We start from the raw sequence: 23,671 nt of genomic DNA on the forward strand, positions 1-23,671 counted from the left end.
TATATATAATTATATATAACTTTACAATCTGGAGGGGGGGGGACATTTTGACACTTCCCTCCCAAAATAGGCTGACAATAAAAGAAAAGAAAAGAAAAAAAAAGGTTTTCACAGGTTTGGCTGCCACTACCAACATCGCCTGAGGCAAAAAACAAACAAACAAACAAACAAAAACCAAGTCACACCCTATATCACTTCCGGCAAAAAAAAAAAAAAAAAAAAAAAACGAAAACGGAGGAAAAAGGTCCCAAAAAGTGCAAAAAGTCATACCCTACTAGCATAGCTTTTGAAGAAAAAAAAAAGCGCCCCCCCCCCCCTTGCGCCGGTCCTGCATCTGGATGAGGTGAATCGGGTTTACATTATCCAAGAGTCCCTTTTGTTTCTCAGCGAATACCGTACTAAACTTTCGACCAATAAGAATGGACACAGATACGCGCTTGTACCACGTGCACTGGGCGTAGTTGTATGTGCGCACACGCTTACTAAATTGCGCAACGCAAGGAAAGCCTCGATAAGAATGACTCCACGTTGTATTCCTGCGATAACATACTACAGATACATGTAGTAATATACCGGTAAACGCATAATATAATTATTCTGTGTAGTATCCAAATTACTCGTAGGGCACTATCAGGGTGTTATACGGGGTTACGACATTCGGCATTCATTCACGCGACTTGTGACTATTAAGGAGAAAAACCAGCGTCAGTTAAGCAGATGATCTAAAAGCATCGATCTCGATTATTTTGAAAGATAGTATTCTTCACAGTGGATAATGGGACGAAGCAGCATTGATGAGCCAAAAATGGCGCCTGCCATGTTTGATGAATTATCTCCTCTGGCAGAAATATTTCGATCGAAGATTATTGAGGATTTCCACCTGCTTGAAAGCTTCGACGACCATGGCCATTCCGATGCCCCAAAGTTTTACTCCAAAGACTTCTCAGGTTTGTATATTATCATTTCTAAATGGTACTCGTAAACTCTATTTTGATCTTTAAAAAAAAGTGTAATATTAACAATTTATATAGGCCTATACCAAGACAGGACTTCACTTGAGTTCAAGATGTTGTTGAATATATTTTGAATTTATGTCGACAAGACACGACCAAAATAAATATATCCGAGAATGAAAATTTTTAGTTTTGTAAAAATGAAACATCTTCGATCAATTTGATTGTATTTTAGTGCTCATATATTATGCCAAGTCAGCAAATAATGCAATGGGACATACGCTGACTTGAAAGTACAGGTAATGTCCTTTATCTTAAAAAAAAAAAAAAAAAAAACTGTGAGTAAAATATTTTCTCAAATTGTCTTTTATTCTTATCTTCACCCAGTCATATGCGCCAGTAAAACAACTCAAAATGATAAAAGCAATCTAAAAGATGTCTATGAAACCTTCTTGTCTCCAGGAGGTTTATAAAAGACAATGATGATGATTAGCTTTTCTGTTTTGCTATATTGATCGTGTATAATGATTGTGACATCATGATGTCGAAGTGATGACTTTAATTAGTTGGGTATGATGACGATTGCTGATGATGGTGGTATAGTAACATAGTGCATTACAACAGTACATTACAAAATGCATTATCATGCAAGTTCTAATAATGTAAATGATATAGAAACGAATTTTTATACATCTTGGCAGAAAATAACAATGATAAATGTATCAGATTTTAGATGATTTACAACATTGATGATGAAACTATATAGTTAACTACAATGATGGGGAGAGAAATCATGGCAACAAAAATGATAATGATTATGATATTGATAATGACAATGATGGTATGTTTCCTTCCATATAAGTCCAGTTTATTGAGGGGCCCACATCTCTATAAGCTTGCCTTTTGCATGGGTCTCTCTTTTCCAATAACACAAAGATTTTGAACGAATGGTTTCATATAGATTATGCACTTGATCATTTTCTTTTCCCGCTTCACATTTTTTTTTTATATTTTGTATTACATTGATTTGTTGCAATTGTTTTTAATTGAAATAATTTGTGACATTAAAAATAAATCGTATTTGAATATTATTCGAATAAAACAAATAAAATAAAATGAAATGAAATGAAATAAAATGAAATAAAATTTATTTACCAAACAAACAAACATCGTCAACTAATATATGTCACAACAATGAATAGTTGAAATATAGTTTGGCAAAAAAGAACTGGCAATAGCGTGCAGGCTAGTCGAGGCCAGTCCTTTCAATGATATATATTATAATATAACGTATTTACAATATTCACGGAAGAATTGTTATATGTACATAATATTTGCATGTTTTCATACGCGATCATTGATAACAGATACTTTCGCGATGATATCCGAAAAGCGTTAAGGGTGTTTATCTTTTTTACACAACGTGGAAATCCTCTCCAAATTATACTGCCTGCATATGACAAGGCGTGTTTACCTGTTTCAGTTATGATTTTTGTTGATTTATGATTCATTTTTATTTTTAAACCTTTTAAAAGTTATGCTTTTTAGTGGATCACTATTTTCCATAATCGAATTTATTTATTTTCCGCTCGCCCACGAAGTATTTATACAGTGTTTTCCTAAATATTGTACATGTTATATGTTGTTCTATAATTTGTCTCGTATATATTATATTACATGAATCTTTTGCAAACGTTTGAACAATATTTCATCACATGTATACTTTGTACTATGTTTTTTTTTTTATTTTCGATGATTGGAAATAAACTATGATTGAATTGAATTGAATTGAATTGAATCATAATTATGCTCAATTCTAAAACAATAATCGGAGATATCGTGCGGTAAAGTATGATGGATTAGGTCAAAATATATAGCCCTAGATACACTGAATAAGCCTATTACAGATGCATCATGCACCTGTGGGACACGTGTATATTATATTGTTTAGCATCATGAATTCAGTGTCAGATATTAAATTGCGTTTGATAGTCTTAGATATTTTTTATTTGACAGTTTCTGAATATGTTAACGACTACGAAATATCCTAACGATGTCCTTTTGGACCCCCAAGGTGTGAAAATTGAATTTTTTTCATGCTGTTGGTATAACGACGACATGTATACTTTTGATGAGCAGTGCATGCTAACACTTAAAGAGACTACCTTTCGAAGGGTAATCATACACTTAATTTTCATTATTATAATCAACATCTTTTTATGATTATGATATCGTATTACCAGCTTCATTATTATGATGCTATCAATATTATAATCATTATCAATGAAATCAGTCTGTCATCATTGTTGTTATTATCGCCATTATTACAATCATGAATGACGCCAAGTAGCAAACTCAGAATGACACTTAGCTCACCGTAGTGCACGGCACATGCAATAGGCTTATACTCAGTATGTATATGGACCATAATGTGTAGAGATCTTAAATATATAGGCCCTTATTACAGTACAGTGAAAAAAGAATGATGATGGCATCCTGGTAATTGGTTATTTATTTATCTTTTTTTCTTTTTCTTTTTTTGCTAACTGTTTCTTTCACATCTGAGGCAGAATAAGAGGCATCGTATATCATTATGGGAGATGACAAGTCAAAATATGATATGATAATCAATCATGGTATAATGATGAAAACGGGGGACGGGGGCTGGGCCTGCAGCTCCCCCCCCCCCCCCCATTTAAAGAGAAAAATGAAACAAAATAGAAAACGTTCACAAGAAGAAACATGACTGTCTGAGATTCTTCCCATCGAAGGGGGGGGGGGGGGAGGGGGAGGGGAGGGGAAGCATTGACCCCTGATCCAACTAACCACAAGCCTAACCCCCTCCCATCCCCCACCCCGAAAAACGTTCCGTCCCTGATAACAAGAGAAGTATTAACAATCATAATGCTGGTATGGTACATCGGGTACCTCTGCTGACTGGCTATCTATAAACTGAACTTTTAGCCCTACAAGCTCTCTGAGCTATTAGAAAAAGTCCCACAGTTTGAGAGTAGTTTTTAGGCAACTTAAAGAAGTCCAAAAATGTTGATTTTGTATCGAACACGCACACATAGACTCAAACACAAAGAGGAGTGAATCATTTATACAACTAAGACTTATCAGGTTTGGGAAGCAATGTTAGATAATAAACAAACTCTGACAATACACTAACAATACTCTAAACAATGCAGAGAAAGAAAACGTGCAAGCGTATCAGGTTACTTGGGGCTTAGCAAACATTAGAGATAACGTGAATCTCAATTCAATTCAACTACTATAGTATCTTTGCAATGATTGTGCCGTCATACCCTCTCCATTATTTTATGCAGAAGAGGACACGGTCAAGAAAATGATGGTGGACAATCCGCACGGACTGGTCAAGTTCCAGGTCTACTCCAGGAAGGACAGCACGGCGGAAATGGTTAGTCGGAATGACCGGCGGAAAAATCGCGTCCGCAACAAGAACTCCAAAAACCCTCCACTCGACATGTGGGCGCACTACGTACTGGAGAGTATCCTTTTTTCCTGTCCTCAAAAAACAAACAAACAATCAAAACAAAACGTACGTATAGTGATGCATGACTTTGTATTTCAGCGACATAAACTACATAATATAGGCCTACCACTCAACATTAGATTTTGTATGAATCGACTTGCATAATAGTTACTCTATTGGACGGAACTTCATCAATGAGATTTTCGGTAAGTGAATAACTTGTTAATGCAATATTAGCATCATGATAGCGTGAAGAAGAGTATAGAATTATAGGCCTATGTAATAGTTAATGACAAAGCAAGGCCAGGTGCAGGTATTGGTATTGTGTGTGTAATGTGTTTGTTTTTTAACCCTTCAGTTATTGAATGTAATCGAGAAAGAATATTCGCTCTATACGAAAGAGTTCCAACTGCCTATGACTGGGTTTATATAGTGGTAGGTCTTGTGAACAATCCGGGTAATGTTAGTATTAACCATATACAGTCACTTTACTGTAAAATAAAAAGTAAAAAAAAAAAAACCCGATGTGGTACACGTTGTTATGAAAATATACGGCAAAAATAAGATCAATTAAAAGATCAATTATCTAAGTCTGGTTGAATGTGTTAACGTAGGACACCGATGTCACGGATTACACATTTACAAATATTTTCCTTAACCTGATCATCACAAACCAGCTTCTTATTTCCAGAATTTTATGCTCGTCCTCATTCTTTCGAATTCTTTAACCCTGGGAATACAATCAGGTAAGCGTATATCAGAAAAGTGTGTAATATCGATATTTATACAACGTCCAAGTAGATCCTTGTAATTTGATTGGAGGATTGTTGGTGACGTGCTACTCAATAAGTACTCCATTCAACGCGCCATGCAATTTTGATTCTATTTTTGCGTGCAACTTGGTTCGATTTTTTTGTTCTATTCCACGGTTCGAGAAATTGTACGGTACTGCATGTACTGTGTGTGTTGCATATTGAGGATCGCATATGCAGCTAGCGCAGTGTACGTGTGCGGTACATGCATGCGCGTATGTAGGCCTACGTAGTGCTAGTGCACGTGTAACGTATGAGCGCCAGCTGTGACGACCTGTATCTACACTGATTGCACAAGCCAGAAAGAGAATCGCAGTGGATCCACATGTAAGTATGGCTATATTTTTCATACATATATAGACTTCTAGGCCTACTTAGACCTACCCAACAATCCTCTAACCAAATAAAGATCTACTTGGACGTTGTATAAAACAAATAGTGTATGGTCTTTACTCGTGCAATGGAACAAGATTTCGCACTCGGTGAAAGATGAGGCGCACTATTCAACTCGGCTTCGCCTCGTTGAATAGAGCGCCTCTATCTTTCACCTCGTGCGAAATCTCGTACCATTGCACTCGTGACCATTCACTATTTGTATAACAATGTATGATATGAAACAACCCTGACATTTTAAAGAAATCTGCGCCTAATCCAATTTAAATCATCATAATTTCAGCTGTTATTGTCTTCCATGTCTTTGTTTGTCAGTGATGTCACTTGCCCTTGCATCATGTGGCTTCTCTGAGTCTTATCATGATAACAACAGTTGTTTTTCTTTATAATTTTTCCTCAATTATTTGGTCTACGTAATATCGATCTGTGTTTTGTATTTCTCTACACTTATTTTTATATATAGTTTATTCTCGGACCTACCTATTAACAAACTTGCTTTATAGACCTATTGTCCAACCTTACGACATTATTGCCAATTAATACTACTGTAGGAAATAGACGATTACATTTATTTTCATCTCGAGATAGTTGTACATTCAGGTGAATGTTTTAGGTGATCTTTACTTTGCAAATTTTTTATTGTTTATGGTTTGTTTGTTTGTTTGTTTGTTTTTGGACGACGTCTTCTTCAGATATATGAAAATAAATTGAAGCTGAAATTGAAATTGAAATTGAAAATATGTAAGTAGTGCATGATCTTGAATGCACTCTTATAGACTATGTGGACGCTATATTTGGATAATTAGAGCCCAAGTGCAGTTTTATTTCACCTAGACTGGAGGCCGAAGGCTGGTGTGACTTAGAACTGCATGAAGGCTAATTATGCATTTGGAGTGTGTATACTGTCTATCCTCCATTTGTATTTAGTAGATCAAGTGACCATAAAATAGGTTTGTCTTTAAAAGCAAGATTATGGTACTTGAGATATCGATTAATTGAACCCAATGTCCATCTACATTACGAAATGCCATAGAACAACCATGTTACTGCTCCTGTTCCCTAATCTATTGATAAATCTCTCGTTTGCTATTGTGGAAAGAAAATATCGACTTACAGAACGATAGCAGAAGTAAACAAGATGAGTCATTCCTGGTATAACTCTATGCATACTTATCACATGCGGCCAGAGCAGAAACCATGCAAAAGAGGCAACACATTTACATCAGTACTGATTGAAGAACTTTGCTCGGACACTGCAATGTGACAGCTCAAGGAACGCGACAAGAAATAAACAAACAAGCAAACAAACAAATGAGGTCACAAACCATTCATAACGTCAAGTTCACAGACTTAGTGGGTGTGAACAAGAGTATACGTTCTTTAATCAAACTGATGTTTATAGAGAATATGCTGCAGAATCATTGTACTTTTTTGTTTTGTATACAAAGAACATGAGAACCAAAATAAAGGTATCAGTTTGAATGCAAATACGACTCTTGATTCAAACTATCTCATAAACACACAATCGGAAAATATGTCCAGCATGTGCAAAACGTGTTACTGAAGGGACAAATTGCAGAAGTGGCATCATGCCTCTAAGTGTAAGACATGCTCCTATGCAGTCCGTCTCTGCTATCAAGAAAAGCCATACTGCAACAATAATCAAAAGACGCTGTTATCAAGTCACTTCAGGCTAATCAAGACTTGAGTGGAATGGACTCTGATAGCAAATGAGAAAAATAACTATATACGACCATCATAATTCTCATTGTTCATGTTTAAAAGATCTTAGGCATGTGTCTTTCTCGGTATATAGTCTTGCTTTTGTAAATTCGCTTGAGTGTCAGCTTATGGCATTACTTTTACTCTTGTGTTTGTTTGTTTTTTTTAAGGGGATACTTTTTTTTGTATATGTCTGAATAAGTAATTTCTTTGGTGATTGTGCTCACTTGTAGTTAAAGGGCATTGCATGACGACTGAGGAAAGTATAGCCCCATATAAACAATCTGTTTAAGAAACTGCGAGGTATATATCTTTGCTGTAACCTTTTATTTGGAGCACATGTTTTGTATGCAAAGCAAGAGGTATCACTCAAAAGACGCTATAGGTATACGGCGGCTATACCGTTCTCCTTTTATAAAGGCGCCAGACTTGGCTTATTTATAAAAAGGGATTTTTCATCTACTCTAAATTTTCTTCTATATGGAACCCATATAAGTCGCTCACGAGTGTACATGATTGTATGAAACCTGGTAGTGGTTTCGCATGGATAAAAGAAATGAGCCGGTTCCTAAACTCAAGTAAGATTTAAAAAAAAAAAAAAAACGACAACAGACAAACATACAGACAAACAAATAAAAAACAAGTTGGACTCTAAAAGTGTTTTTTTTTCCCCTAAACCCAGACCCGAAAATATTCTTTTGTTTCCCATGTATTTACTTTATAGCAGGCACATAATCCGCCAGTTTGTCGCCTTCGCATATTATAGTATGAACGGTCTTTTTCATGAGATATGAATACATGTACATCATGACCGTGAATTGAGGGCTGGTGTGGGGGTGCACTACTTGAGATGTCATTTCAGAACGCGAGAGATCCACTCTATTAAACGGCAGTAAACCTCCCTCTATATACCGTAGGCTGACTCCCACCATGTTATGAAAATGACGTCTGATATCTTGCACCGAAAGATCTATTGGGAAAACACGCTTTGACGTATTATAGGTGACATGCAATCGCTTTGTACACGAAGGCCCAATACAAAATTAAAGTTAATAAAAACAGAATTGACAGTTTGAACACGAACTGTGATAGTATTGCAGATCATAACACCGTCTTTTCATCAAAGTTGTGAGAAAGAGACTTTTGCCCATAATTACTTTTGCAAACCTTATTGCTTCGTCGTGGTGTAAATGATAATAAAGCATCGCAACAATATTTGTCGCCATCATTGTTCAACATCAAGAAGAGTCAACAATGTGATCTGAACATGCCTTTAATCAGCGTATTCTAAGGTTTCTCACTTTGAGACCATTAGACCTGTTCGACGTGAAATTCAACACGTATTATGTTCGACGCCACACATCACCTCCGGAAATGAGCTTAGACAAAATGAGAGGAGGTGTGGGGAAAGGATTGGGGGGGGGGGGGGGTATCTGAGTGACTTTCAAAGAAACATTAATCCGTATTCAACGCAACATGAGGCGGGTAAGAACGCCATGCAATTAATAGAAAGGGCCACACTATACTGTACGTATATTCCCATTGAGACGGATACCATTTTTTTTTTATAGCTAAAAAGAAAAATCGAAGAAACGAATGCATCTTAGTACAAACGAACGACAGTAATTTACCTTCAATCCTCAATGTTTTGTTTGTTTGTTCGTTTCTTTGTTTTTTTTTGTGAGCGCAAAGTCTGTTCAGAGGGCCTGAAAGGCACTATTTTGACACTCAAAAAATGTGTACATGATTAATTTGTTAATTAACACAATAAAATACAACAACAACATAACCAGTAAACAGAAAAAATAACACTCTAGTCCTTCTTTTGAAGTATATAGATCACGTACAAACTGCAAATGGTGTAGAATTTTGTTTTTATAGAAAAATTCACCTCAATTAACCACAGCAAGACGGTTCCTGGCATTCATTATTCATTATGAATTTTCCTCAACTTATATTAGTACGTGACTATATAGTTTTAATACGGTGGTTTTAGGTGATCACGATGTGGCTCGAAAAGGTTCTGTGCGAAAGGTGTGAAACGTAAACTTAGTTTCATTTATTTCTCTCTCTCTATCTATCTATCTATCTCTATCTATCTATCTATCTATCTCTCTCTCTCTCTCTCTCTCTCTCTCTCTCTCTCTCTCTCAATGTGTCACAGAGGTCAGCGATAGGACTGACCCGAGCCTCGCCGGTCTTCAGAAGTTCCTCGAGATCTTCGATTACTGCTCGCTCTTCCTCTTCATGGTCGAGATCCTCCTCAAGTGGCTGGACAACTTCTTCCTCTTCTGGAACAACGGTTGGAACATCTTTGACTTTGTCGTCACCGTGGCAGTAAGTCAAAGTCAAATTCTCCCCCCCCCCCCCCATCATGTTGTTCAAAAATATACGTTCCTCATTCATCTTTGAATCTGTCAATTTATTAATATATTGATTCCTCTGTTAACCTCCCTGGTTTATCCATGGAGGTCTATCATATTTCGCGAGCGATACTTTGTTATCGTTTAAACTCGATACCAGAAATGTTGGCATTTTCAGCTGGAATTTGATTTAAACTGGTACGTGATACATTCTATACCGTGACATGAAATAACATTCTGGATAAAATTCAGTTTCGCGTGGAAAGACATTCCCAAAAGAGATCTATTTTGGGATTCCCTGTGACCTTCTCATGCTGATGTTTATTGCCGGACGAGGATCTCTCTCAGTGCTACAGCGATATCGATTCTCATAATATAAATTCTACTCCAGACAGATTCAAGATAAACATATGGGGTAATAAGTCAGAGAAGCGATTCGAGTCTTGTAACAATGTCGCCACGGAATAACCCACCAAACCACACATGCGGCAGTCGAGGTATGCACAGGGATACCCCCGATATCGATTTGTGAGGCGAACCCATCTCTGGATGACTCCACATACGGGGATCGAGTAGGGTGCATGGGGGAGAGATGGGGGGCAGGGAGGGGGCTCCATCATGGGATATGATGGTCGCGTTTCTAATTTTTGTTTCGACATCACACCTGTCTCCATCCATTTTTTCCAAGATGAGGAGGGGGTGGGACAGAAGTGGAAGATTAGCGATCTCGGGTCCGGGTTGTTTGTTTGTTTGTTTTGTTTTGTTTTTTAAGCAAGCCTCTAAAAGTTGTGATTCTCATTCGTGCACGCATTATTATTTTACTCGGGTGGGAATGCATTGCTTTAATTGGAAAGTTCATTTACATAGGTATACACAAAATGTCGTCCGGTATGTGTTAACGATATGTAATATATTATTTTTTCATATGCCTATTATATATATATATATATATATATATATATATATGTGTGTGTGTGTGTGTGTGTGTGTGTGTGTGTGTGTGTGTGTGTGTCAGTGTGTATTTTGTATAGTATATTTACAACGCCGTTAACACAGTTGATGGGTAACAAAGTAATATAATTTTATATTCATTTATTTATTTATTTGTTTATCTTTATATTTATGTATGTATTTTGATTGATTGATTGATTGATTGATTGATTTATTTATTTATTTATTTATTTATCTATCTATTTATTTATTCATTCATTGCTGGGGCTGGCGGGCGTCGACATTGCAACCTGTCTAAGAGATGATTTTAATTCGATAAGAAGTCTTACAGTATCCCAAGCCCTTAAATGATATAAAACAAATGTTGTTGCTTTTTTCTCCGTCAAACCCAAGTATCATTGGTCCAAGTGTGAATTACTGTAACATGTTAACCTCATGTGAGTGACAATACGCAAAACCTCTGTTCATCCATAGTAATTCATCGTTTTCTTCTCTCTACGCCCCTCTGCCCCTTGTCTGTTCTCTCCTTCGTCAATCGGCGACCCGTCAGTCGTTCGTGCCGGAGATTATTGCCTTCTACGCGCGTGACCTGTCGGAGCTCAAAGTAATCGTCAGTAATATCCGCGTGTTTCGCATCTTTCGCGCCCTCAAGATGGTGTCTCGCTTCCGACAGGCCCGTATGATCGCTCTGGCTATCACCAAGGCATTCAACGTAAGAATGAACTTTTCACTCGCACGTTCGAGAAATGTATATAAATTTTCCCATCCAAACGTTTCTCATACACCACGGGCCTTATCAATCGTGCATTGGTGGAGTTTCCATCAACCAGTTCACGATTACAAATCTATAGATGCTATCCATAGCAGAAATATCAGGTATATATATTTTAAGCACTATATAGTATTCCATTTTCGTTATGTTTATTTCAGAAGTGACTGATCATGGTAAATATTGCCAGATTCGTCGAACAAGACTAACACGATTCTCAACGAAAGTAATGACTAGCACGAAAAATGTGACGGTGATGAAAATAATATGATTGTTGGGTTTGTTTGTTTGTTTGTTTTTTTCACTTTCAGATTACCGTACTTCAGTCGTTTTCGTGATTCAATCGTTTTAAAGTGTTTCGGCGCATTGTCCCCTGCCAAATTCATGGTTTCTTGTCCGAACAGATATATACCTCTAGCAATATTTATATTCTCTCTCCTTCCAAGCATTTATTGTCTTATTTATGGTATAGTCAAAATTTCTATCTACGTCTCACATTATCTCTAGATACATCCCATATAAACTTGCGAGTAAAGCTATGAAGCCATATTCCTCAAATCTCATCCTATTTTCATCGAACAAAACAAAAAGTAATACATAATACAGTGTACAAAGTATACATCTGTCAATTCAATATTGCTGAACAATTTGAAAGAAGTATAAACAAGTCATAAATTATGATGCAAAATATAAGTATGGATTATTGTATCACGAGAAAACAATGCACTTTGCAATGGTAACAAAGAATAAATGAAACGATGGAAATATAATTATATATATATATATATATATATATATATATATTATATATATAGTGCATGAGGCTGAATGCACTATAACAATATAAGCACCGACAAATTCTGAATTTGCCCCGAAGGCCAGTTATATTCAATGAGGCCGCAGGCCGAATTGAATATAATTGCCTGAGGGCAAATTCAGAATTTGGAGGTGCTTGGTACTTGTTATAGTGCAATAAGATGTCATGCACTATGTGTTATATAAAATAGCATACATACCCAGGCAAGATAAATTGAAAAAATACGAAAGCCTAGATCATTTAACGTTAGGGCCTACGCGTGTCTAGACAAGCAATAATACCATTTTCTTTGAACCTGTGTAGACAAAATCCTGCCGTGTTAGGGTCTACGTGGTTATATCTAACGATTTCTAGGCCCTACGATAGATTAGGTCTAGGGGCCCTGGCCTAACGTTATACTACTACTACTACTAGATCATGTCTACGTCACTTACGAGCGACAGAGCTAACGTTAGTTAACACTTGACCCTACAATAGGTCTACCATGGATCTAACAGTAACACGTTCGACGCCCTAAGTTTACTTACTGCACTGTGGGTCCAGGACCAGGACTAGATGATGTTTTGTAGGATTAGGGATCTACTGGATTTAAACACAAGGCTCGTGCCAGGCATCATTGAAGTCACCATAAATTGCTGCACAAGTGGATTCCGAGAGTGTGTTGTAAATGTCGTAGTAAAAATTCATAGCGTAGCGTAATCAAAGAGCGCTTAGCGTATACCGTACACACGCTACCCATTTCCACGGCGCACTTTCGCGTAGAATGTACGGAGAAAGCGGCACAAATCTTGGGTTGACTTGCTCAATATCCGTCGGATTGATTCCTTTTCAGAACAGGGAGTCCAAAATTCGTAGATACTGTTTATATAGATCAGTCTCTGTAAAAGTAGCGAACCTCTTCGTTTCAGCTTCCATGTTTGAATCTACCGCTGATAGTTTAGTCCCACACAGATAAGTTGCTGGCATAGCCAGCGAGAATCGAGAATAACGATAATATCGAGCAAAGCATATCGCGGTTGTGGCGCAATCGCGTCGATGAGGTGCGGGATTCAGTACTCGATGATTAAAATGAGGGAGCAAAAACCGATATCAAATCGATAGTGGGTTATCGTCTGCAATCGTTATATTTTACGTGCACTATAACTTTTGTCATGCACTGCCGGCCTGTATCATAAGTATGTATGCTATTTTATATATATATATATATATATATATATATACATATATATATATTTATATATATATTTATATTTATATATATACACATTATATATATATATCTCTCAAATAGAGATAAAAAGACTGAGAGAGAAAGAGGTGAATAGATGACGTCCATTAAATCGATATTGAGTAACTAGTAATGAAATCCATCTATGGCTGCTTGACGTGATTTCTTGGGGCAGTATACGTATACATTGTACAATGATGTACAAAATATTGATTTATACAGTCATTGTTTTACATCAGTTTTAGAAATGTAACCGTTTCTCGATCTTCAGTGACGTACTAGTGTGGAGCTTCGAGAATGCAGTTTAAGTAATTTTTGAAATAAATTGTCGACGACTTTCTTCCTTACTTTGGTATACATGCCAGTTGAAATTCCAGCTGTAGCTCCCTCTTGTTTTGTTTGTTTGTTTGTTTGTTTTTGGAACGTTATAATGACAAAATACCATGTACCCACCCAGGTAATTTTTTTTCAATTTTATGTTGTAAGTAATCATTTCCAACAGCGAAATAAACTTTGATCAATAGACTGACATAAGACGAACAGAATGGCAGACGTTTTAAGAAATTGAAAAGTTCTGAACTTTCTAGATATTCAATGCCAGTTTGAGGAAACTATAATCATCCGTTAAAAAATTACGAATTCAAAATTTGGTTAAATATCCAATGTGCTGCCCTCTCTAGCCAGATAGATTAACATGCCACAACTCTTCTCTGATAGAGAGTATAGGGCTCACACCTGTAAATATAATGGAATATCCCTGACTGCATCACAAAATCGTACCAAAGATACTAGAATAAATGGAGAAAAAAAAATCAATTAAAAATCAGAAATGCAGTTTGGCAAAAAAAAAAATGAATAGCTGCAGATATTGAGTAAGAACTGATTATAACGAACCTTACTTTATTTCCGAATTGATGAACTTTCGGACTAACGCCATAAATGTTCGGATTAACGAACTTCTAGGTATATGGTATAGTGTGTTCAGCAATAACGAACCGTCGGAATAGCGAACACCACCTTTTCATTCCACACACACAGGCAATGTCCTTCATCCTCGTGCTCTTCCTCCTATTCTCATACATCTTCGCCATCACCGGCATCATCTTCTTCGAAAGCTACTCGAGGTCGCTCAGGGGAGACCTCCATTTCAAGGACAGCTTCAAGTCAGTCAGATTTTCATTTTTCATGGAACAACTTAATAATGATGATGCTAACAATGTAGGGATAGAATAATAGCAACAACAAAATTTCATGATGATAATCACGTAATGTTGATATACTTGTCATAACGATGCTATAAATTTTCCATATTCTATCATTATTGTCACTGTAACAACAATTGTCATTAAATTATCATATTATATACTTGTATTCTACATAATGACTTGTATTCTACGTACATTTTATACCATTGACACTTTCATTGCTTTGGTTGTTCTCTTGTTACACATTTGTGATTAACATGTAATATCAGAATCTCTTTTAGACAAAAAAAAAAAATCGAAGAATTACATACTATCAAAGAGTGGTATCATATCGGCTTTTGTTTTGTTTGTTTGTTTGTTTGTTTGTTTTTTTGCATGAGATGTAATATTGAGAGCAGGTATTCGTTACATCAATTTAACCCCATCCACCCCTACCCCCCCCCCCCCAGTAATGTCCAAATCCTTTCATACAATCAAGCACACTTTCGCACACACACACACACACACATATACACTGTATTTGAAAAAATATGAGGATATTACCCACCCTCTAGAACGAGATCAGTTTCGACAAAATGATGAACCATGTTCGAGAATAGGAGTCTCCTGGTAAGAAAAACCCAAATTCACATTAGCATCTTAGAGCCTCGTTCACGCAAAGACTTTTACTCACTTACGCACAGTGGAGTACCCTTTATATCGAGTGAATGAAATTAATTCCTGTCTGTTGGCAAGCAGTGGAGGATGTACCAGATCACAAATTAGGATTATCATTGTTTTGGTGCGTTTCAATACGCGACTGCAATTTCAATACATCGTAGCCTTTGTCTGATAGGCAAGACAAACTGGTGTGGACCTCCTGCGAACGTTCTTACGTACCACTGTGATCCCAGATTCCTTCCCATAGTATACCTTCACCCTTAATTACCTTCCATGCCGTCTTCCCTGCTCGTCTGCACGCTTTGTGACGATGTATTCTCCATTCTATACCGAGCTCTGCTAAAAACTACGAATGCTTTGTTTCAATAACAATGCAATACGATATCACCTTGTGCCACAGCTAGCGACAATTTTAAATCAGAAATGTTTACATGTACATTCTCAGCATAAACGACTCACAACAACAACAACAACGTATTTTTTTTGGTGGCTGTATGACCCTATACTATCATTTCACCGTCGTAATGACTGACGGGGTATATTTTGATAATGTCACTTCATTAACTATTCATCTTGCCAGTCAAGATCATATCGCGTGACATTAAGAATAGTCGGGTGCTGCAGGGCAATGTTATGATTATCACAACATTACCGGATCCTCGCATCTTTTTAGGGTGGCCTACTATACTGTAACGATATAAGCATAACTCATCCTCTCACTTTGATTAATGCCTAGCCTTGGCTGAGGGGAAATTGCAACTGGGAGTGACTCGTCTGTCAATAAGTGTAATCACATCAAATCACTATTATGTGTTTGGTGTCCATAATATACATGTAGAAATATATCCTTCATTAATCAAATCCTGTTCGCTGATTGGTCTACATAGCGTCATCTGTGACCAAACATATAACATTGTCATGTTAAAGAAAATGCCATTTGAGAAATATATAGCCATACTGTGACGTTATTCATGGTATAGTGCACTATACCATGAATATGACGTCATATTCATGGTGTATTCATCGATAGTGTGTAAAGTGCTGTCGGTATCAGACCACTGCTTAATCACGTCCACTGTGCGCGGTTGTAAGTGAAAACATTTCGCAATTTTTGTTTCTTTTTTTTTTTTTAAAGATGTACAGTATATTTGAAGATATATAACAAATATATCATGCGCTATTTAGAACCTCTAGAAAAAATTATGGACTCCTCAGTGACAGAAATTGCACCATTTTTCTTTGGGGCTGTGTTGCATTCAGAGATATCGGACAATGCAGCCAATACAGATCTGTGGAACTTTGATATTCCATAAAACGATATTCTATTCTAAAATCGATTTAATAAAACTTCTGCTGTACCGTGTGTGTGTGTGTGTGTGTGTGTGTGTGTGTGTGTGTGTGTGTGTGTATTTTCGTTTTTTTTTTTGTTTGTTTGTTTTTTTTATACTGTAATCAATTTGTTGAAGTCAACACCACCAAGGAATTTTACATGTCAACGGCATAAGTCGTACAATGCACAGACAAAATTAAAGCCTCTAACACAATCTTTGTATATCACCGTGCACTTTACCCATCAACAGTTGTCAGAGCAACATTATTTTCCACTCTTGTTATCTTATTTCTGTTGTAGCCGATCTATGATTTGTCAACTCCACATATTTTTCTGATTATTTTGTGTTACGTTTGTACTATTTCATCATTGCTGTGTTATACAGCGCCTAATATACATGTAATTAGCGAAGAAAAAGCTTTTTAATAGTACTAAGATATGTTTTTTCCCCTTCTTTTTCTGCTGGTTTTATCGTTGTCTTGATGCAGAAATCTGAGTAACGCGATGATCACCCTCTTCCAACTCTTCACCCTGGACCAGTGGTATAAGGTGCTGAAAGAAATGTGGTCCGTGATGGGGACTGTGGCGCCCACCTGTTACGTCATGCTCTGGATCTGCATCGGGTCATTCATCTTCAAGAACATCTTTGTTGGCATCATGGGTAGGTGGATTGTTAATGGTGACGTCACCAAATTTTTATATAACATATCCCTCTCCCATAAAGAGAGAGAGAGAAAAAACAAACAAAAAACAAACACTGCTCCTCTATCTCTTTCTATCTCGGCAGTCATTTTCATACAGCCATCCACTTCAGCTGAGGTTTTCATATGCTCAGAGGTAATCCAACAGACAAGAGAAAGAAAGAGAAAGAGAAGGAGAAAGAGAGGAATGATAGAAAATGGACAATAGTAACAACGAAAATGAACAACGAAATTGCCACTTTGAAAAAAAAAATCTTGAAGCATATAGTTATCTCTGATTATAAAGGATCTTCAGGGCTTCTACTCAACCCTCTAGCGATTCACAATTGCCACACACATTACACACGAACAGGTCACCAATGACAACAGCAAATCGTTAATATGATATTGGATTTCGAATTGCAGATTGGGCTCAAATAAATTTCGCTCATCTGACGCCGAGAGCATTGTTTCCTCTAGACTTTGAATTCGCCTGTTCATCCCTTGTCATACACCCCTTGATTCTTTTTTTCAGGTCAATTCAATTTATTTGTAGTTCTTCGTGGGTTTTTTTTTCTTCCAGGAGAACGTGAATGTAACCATATTGAAAAGGTATTGAATTCAATGTTTTATCGACAACATAATGTTCATATGAATGAGAAATCATGCACTTTGATGTCAGTCTGACAAAATGACAGTGTTCTGCGACAAACGGAGGGACTCGTTATGTGAATCCCTTGAAGGAACTACTTAGTTTTGAAATGAAGAATGACAAAGTGGCCGTCGATTATGATTTATAAATGCCAGATTTACTGGGAATATATTAAGCAACAATCTCCAAAGGTACTTGAAGTATGGGCTTCACTTACAAAACAGAATTTATAAGTTCGAATGCAATGATTAAAACAAAAAAGGTATAGTTGAAATCGGTGCTGCAGCGAATGCCAATTACATGAAGACGTAAAGCACCCTTTTTATACGATCATGAAAATGACATGCCTCTTCCATAAAAAAGAAATTACTAACAAACAGATAATCGGGTTTGTCATCAGACACAGCCATGCAATTCATTCAGTAATCATCGTATCGATGTTGATAGGCATGAGAACTGCTTCATTCAATAGGCAAGGAATTAATTGGTGACGAGACCATGACGAATATTTTGTTGACTGACAACACAGTTCGAAAGTGTTCGTCGTTGTAATTCAAGTGATCGTCATGGCACGGACCAAAATTACTCCCCATCCTATCCCCTCTAAAACTCGAATGTTGATGTATTTTCTCCCGTCAGTGAACAACTTTCAGAACATTCGCAACGAGCTGTTTGAGGAGGTCCGCGAGCAAGAGGTTATGATCCAGATGCAGCTTGACGCGGAGCGCTTCAACGAAGAGCTGGAGCGACAGGACCAGGAGCTTAACACTGGCAGGTGTGTAGAAAATGGTGATTTTCGATATTCCGAAGGTTCGTTAATCCGAAAATAAATAAGGTTCGTTATTTCGGAAGTTAGTTATTCCAAAACACACAAATTCCCTATACACCTTGAGGTTTGTTTATCCGAACATTTGGGGCGTTATTCCGAAGGTCCGTTAATCAGAAAATGAAAAATGTTCGTTGTTTCCAAGGTTCGTTGATAATAATAACTAGGTCTTCTTTATCAAGGGTAGTCTCTTCAGTGTTGTCACTGCTATACCAGAGCGCCCTGTCATTATTATTACCCTATAGCGTTGCCAGGTACCCATATATACACCTGGGTCCAGAGGTGGGTAAAACATCTTACCCATGGACGTACGTATTCAAGCACTGGGCGGGTATCCACCAGTGCCGGTTTTAGGCCTATGTGGCACTGGTATACTTTATTCCTCTATGCCACAGCGCCCCCATTAAATGAAATAAGGTTCTTTTTTCCGAAACTTCGTTAATCCGAAATGAAGTAAAGTTCTAATCCGAAAACAGAATAAGGTTCGTTAATCCGAAAGTGTGTATAAAGACGGTGCGTACTAACGAACTTTATTTCGTTTCGGACTAACGAACCCTCGAAATAACGAACTTCTATTAATTTTCGGATTAACAAATCTTCGAAATAACGAAGTGTAATCGTGGAAAGAAAGGATGTGGTCGGTATCTCGAAATGTGTGTTGCCCCTGGGGCTGTTGATATTCTGATCAGTCGACGTGTATTCATGAACGCTTCATTCACATTCATTTACTGTGATGGCTAGATGACAGGGACAATAACACTCTCCATGATGTTATTAGAATAAGGCGTAAGTGTTGCTTTTATCCTAAGTTGCAAAATTCCACTCAATAAGATGCTCAAGGCTGAGCGAGAAATAAGATGTAGATCAAGAAATATGTAGAGAGATAAGATAAAGTTTCACGTAGTTCTTACGTAGCGAATTTCACGACCGTCAATTATTGATATTGCTTTAGTCATTATTGCTATCATTGCCATGGTTCCGATCGTTATTACATTCATCTTGTACATCTCTATACGATTAGCACTGCCGCTACCAGGACTGACAGAATAGTAATCAGCTATGCCAGTCCTATCAACAGCGTTTTCGATTAAGAAAGAAATAAATTTATGTTTTAACGTAATGTTTTGTTCAAACAATCTTTTAGGCAATAAAAATTCAAGAACAAACGCAAAACACCCGAATATTGTAATATTCCGTCCCCCTCCGCCATACAAGCATAGATTTATTATTAACTTTAGACCGTTACAGAGTACAGTGAAATTATTTCTTCTTTAAAGGTACTGTTTACCATTGGGAGAAGTGATTTTAAAAAATGTTCGAGATATCACATTTTGATGCATATAATTATCTAAGTCAGTTGTATCACAAAACATCCTACTATGTAAAAAGTTTGCAATAAAGCCTACAATATATGGAGATATCACTATTTTTCTCCAGAAGCCATAACTGTAGACAGTTTAGTCTTAAGACATTTTTATTACATCTATTGTTCACATTTTGTAAATTTAACAATACTTGAATTGATCATACTGATTCAAATTCTTACATTGGTTGTTTCTATTCCTAACTCACATTTTACAACTATTTGAAGCACTAAAGGTGGGTTTTTGGTTCATCTGCAAATGGTAAATTATGCCTTTAAAGTTCACATCTCTGTCAAATAAGGTCTTTATCTGCAATCCTTCAAGGGTGACACTGTTGACGAGGATATTCTGAGATATCATGGCGAGGGTCTTAACTAATCTCCTGGGGGCGTTGGCACGATAAACGAGGTACACTCAAGAGGTTAATCGTCTGTCAGAAACACATTACGACTGCTCACTGTGATGGCTTTCAAGTTAATCATGCTGTCCGGAGACAGTGATGGTGTAGCCACAACAGCACGCGCTTAGCAGATGTAAAAAAACAAAACAAAAACAAAACAAAAACAACAACAACAACGACAACAACAACATTGCGAATTGACATGGATAACAACCTGGTAATTTCCATTGGCAACGACATCTCTTACATAGTTCTGGCGCCTTGAAACAGTGATTAAAAACAAAAACAAAAACACGTTTAACTCATCCATCTCTATAAGACTACTTTCTCCGGGGCTGTCGTAATCTTCAAATATACGTCTTCAGCTGTTTGTATGATATCCAAAAGCAAAATAATTACAGCGCATCTGTGTTTCGTTTTATTTTAGATGACTGCTTATGGATTTTGCCGGAATTCTTACATGACCTTTTTCACTGTAATTATCGCACAGCAATGATGCAGACAAGCTCTTCCAACTTTCATGATTGTGGCTTTTGTTTGTTTGTTTGTTTGTTTGCTTGCTTGTTTTTAAGTGTGGGTATGTGACAGGTGCAGTTTATTTCATGGAATAAAATGCAATAGCGCTAGCTTACTTGCTCGGTAAACTTATATCGACATTTCATTCTCACACCATCTCAAACAATTTAACGTTTCCATGCACGCTCAGGCGTACTTCGAGTACCCGTGACCTTAATACGAACTCAGTTATGGAGACAATTCAGGAGGAGCCTTCAAGGTAAGAATAGCAACGTGGTTTCTATTTCTATCATTATTGAGCCTTGATTGTCAAAGTTCACGTCCAACTTCCGAAAATACCTGATATATGTAAACTGATCTGAATTTCCATTTTCCTTCTTTTTTTTTTACAAATTATATTGACGAATAACATGATATTATTTTGATATTACATAATACCACAGGTTTTTAAGTGCACTTTGTCACATTAAACGAACTATACATTATTGATTATCATCCGAAGAGCAGGATTATTTTACTGAAGCATACAGTAAATGCATATTGATGTAGTATGCACATAGTCTAGGATGATGAATGACGGAGCACGTACCATGATTTTGTTATTTTTGTAGAAAAATCATGTGTAGTTTGCATCATTTTCCCCATTAACGAATTCATAGCTATATTCCACGGCAATGCGCTCTAATGAAAACAATGAATATCATGTGGCCCTGATTCAACATATCAAAGATCATGTCATATAATATAGGTAGGCGTCGTATACACAAGCTTTGATATCCCTCCTGCAAGTTTTTTTTTTTTTCTCCGTCATTTTTGAAGGCTGGCTACAGACGGATAACTTTTCGAAGTCTACATGCAGTATCTGTAATTTGGCTCTTGACGAAAGTGACAATCACCAATGTTATGGCACCCCCTATGTGTCTGCATGTTTGAATTACGTCTCAAAGTAACACAACAATATAGACGGGTGCATTAATTTTACAGTCTGTAGTGCAGGTTTGGAGTGATGTCGAGTTTTTTGCAATATCTAGTGAAGAAGAAGAAGAAGAAGACGATGTATCCACATGCGAGAAAGACAAAGACGAAGACGTGGATGCTGGAGAAAAGGACGACAGTAAGAGTGGTAAAGGGAAGAAAAGTTCACCCAGCGTAGGAGGAAATGTTCCAGAACAGAGGTGAGATTTTTCACAGGTTTGTGTTTTTGGTCCGTTCAATGTACTTACCCGTCCATTGTTTGTGTCTTGTTCTATGCTTCGCTTGTGCGGTTATCGCGTTTAAATTCCACTTGAATAACTGGCATAAACGAGTCGATATGCTTGTGAATTTAAATGCATTTTGTTTCCTATAAAACATAAATAAATACATGAATAAATAAATAAACCTTTACCACGGCGTCCAAAGTTTCCAGATTCTTTTCCCCCAGTTTAATCACCGAATGCATGCAAATTAAATCGCAAGGCAGTTGGGTGGAGGGGGGGGGGGAGCAATTAGAACACACACAACTTTTTCATACATTGTAACAAAAGTCACAATAAATACGGGTTTTTTTTTTTTTTTATTCATAAGCTGTTTCATTCTGTCAACTACTGTATATATCCCTCGTTCAAATTCTGTGAGCGTTTAAATGCTCCTGCTTTGTGTGTGTCTTAGTATAAAAAGATTAGTCGTTGACCAATAAGTAAAAAATACTGTTGGTTTTTAGGATCGCCAGGAACAATGTCGATAAAAACAATGAGTAAACATTGATACTAAAAAGAAATAAAGTGTAGTGGTCCTATTAGAGAATTCAACAAAGAAATGTTTTTAACTTGGAATAAAAGAGCTTTATTTTGTTTATATTGATGTCGACTATAGCATGACTAGACCAAGTACATGATTATGTCAAACGCTGTTTGAAAGGTGGCATACATACCTGTATATATATAATAATTTTATATATATATATATATATAATTGTATATAATAGTTATTAATATCTTCGTTATTAGCATTATTATTATTATTATTATCATTATTATTATTATTATTATTATTATTATTATTATTATTATTATTATCATTATTATTATTATTATTATTATTATTATTATTATTATTATTATCATTATTATTATTATCATTATTACATACAATATTGTACAATGGAAAAAGACCTTGGTTTTTGCGTCAGGATTCATTGGTTACATTTGAATCTGAACGCACACCGTTGTATTGTTTCTAGAAACGTTTATAGTACCGGTAAGTTCTTTGTGCTGTGACGCAAAATACTAGTATTGTCTCTTCCCGCGGTGAAAAGGGGAATAAAATAAATAATCCAGAAAGATTAATCTTAAGCCTAATTACAGAGAAGGGGATTTATTATTCCGCCCATATACATCAGCCAACCTTCCCCTTCATCACGACCGCGCTCTTTATATAAGCATCTCCACGCTCCATCATGTTAATACATATTTTATTCAAGTGCGTTAATAATCCCCGCTGTTCTATTCATTCACGATAGCAGGTCTAGCAGAAGGACTCTTCAGAGTCAGGAC

The 23,671-nt window shown here is 36.7% G+C and overlaps 1 protein-coding gene across 2 annotated transcripts in view; it reads left to right on the plus strand.

Moving 5' to 3' along the window:
* Positions 1-657: 657 nt before the first annotated feature.
* Positions 658-23,671, plus strand: part of LOC140230650 (cation channel sperm-associated protein 2-like) — a 26,817-nt gene continuing 3,803 nt past the window's right edge. The window contains exons 1-11 of one of the 2 annotated variants that reach the window (XM_072310791.1): positions 658-947; positions 4,283-4,465; positions 5,127-5,195; positions 9,541-9,713; positions 11,241-11,402; positions 14,543-14,667; positions 17,188-17,360; positions 18,671-18,806; positions 21,328-21,396; positions 22,169-22,312; positions 23,638-23,671. The exon at positions 23,638-23,671 is cut by the window's right edge and continues 55 nt beyond it. In XM_072310791.1, the coding sequence (XP_072166892.1) occupies positions 776-947; positions 4,283-4,465; positions 5,127-5,195; positions 9,541-9,713; positions 11,241-11,402; positions 14,543-14,667; positions 17,188-17,360; positions 18,671-18,806; positions 21,328-21,396; positions 22,169-22,312; positions 23,638-23,671 (1,440 nt within the window). In that variant the 5' untranslated portion in view covers positions 658-775. The remainder of the gene's footprint in view (positions 948-4,282; positions 4,466-5,126; positions 5,196-9,540; positions 9,714-11,240; positions 11,403-14,542; positions 14,668-17,187; positions 17,361-18,670; positions 18,807-21,327; positions 21,397-22,168; positions 22,313-23,637) is intronic. The other variant, XM_072310792.1, reaches the window with a different exon arrangement.

This window comes from Diadema setosum, chromosome 7 (genome assembly GCF_964275005.1).
Source record: "Diadema setosum chromosome 7, eeDiaSeto1, whole genome shotgun sequence".
NCBI classification, from domain to species: Eukaryota; Metazoa; Echinodermata; class Echinoidea; order Diadematoida; family Diadematidae; genus Diadema; species Diadema setosum.